General features: G+C 61.3%; 1 protein-coding gene across 1 annotated transcript in view; it reads right to left on the bottom strand.

The window, feature by feature from the left end:
• Positions 1 to 330: 330 nt before the first annotated feature.
• EMH_0079070 (dimethyladenosine synthase, putative) overlaps positions 331 to 462 on the bottom strand; it is a gene marked incomplete at both ends in the record, with an annotated part of 1,969 nt that continues 1,837 nt past the window's right edge. Inside the window, one exon of the mRNA XM_013500075.1 lies at positions 331 to 462. Within this exon, the coding sequence (XP_013355529.1) occupies positions 331 to 462 (132 nt within the window).

Raw genomic sequence — 462 nt, 5'->3', positions numbered from 1 at the left:
GGGGGCCCCCTTGCACCGCAGACGAACCCTCTGTCTCCTGCTGTGATATGCTGGAGTGGGGGGCCCCCATGGGGGCCCCCAGGGGGGCCTCCACGGGGGCCACCTGGGGGCCCCCAACGGGGGCCCCCGGGGGGAGGGCCCCCATAGACCGTGTCGAATGGGTATTTGCTGATGGTGTATCTTCTTGACCTATAATGAATTTACTCTGCTGCTGCTGTTGCTGCTGCTCCTCCTGCTGCTGTTGCTGCTGTTGCTGCTGCTGCTGCTGCTGCTGCTGCTGCTGCTGCTGTAGGGCTTGTAGGTTGTTTTTTTGTATTTGGAGGAGAGATGTTAGGGTTTGCTGCTGCGCTGCAGCAGCAGCGGGGTGTCTGTACACCCCAGCCTTGGCGACAGCCCATAGAACAGTTGCGTAGCCTCGAGGCTCAAACTTTTGCTGCTGCTGCTGCTGCTGCTGCTGCTGCT

The sequence above is a fragment of the Eimeria mitis genome, genomic scaffold (genome assembly GCF_000499745.2).
Source record: "Eimeria mitis Houghton genomic scaffold, Emh_scaff4996, whole genome shotgun sequence".
Taxonomy (NCBI): Eukaryota; Apicomplexa; class Conoidasida; order Eucoccidiorida; family Eimeriidae; genus Eimeria; species Eimeria mitis.
This window is presented reverse-complemented; position numbering and strand designations above follow the sequence as displayed.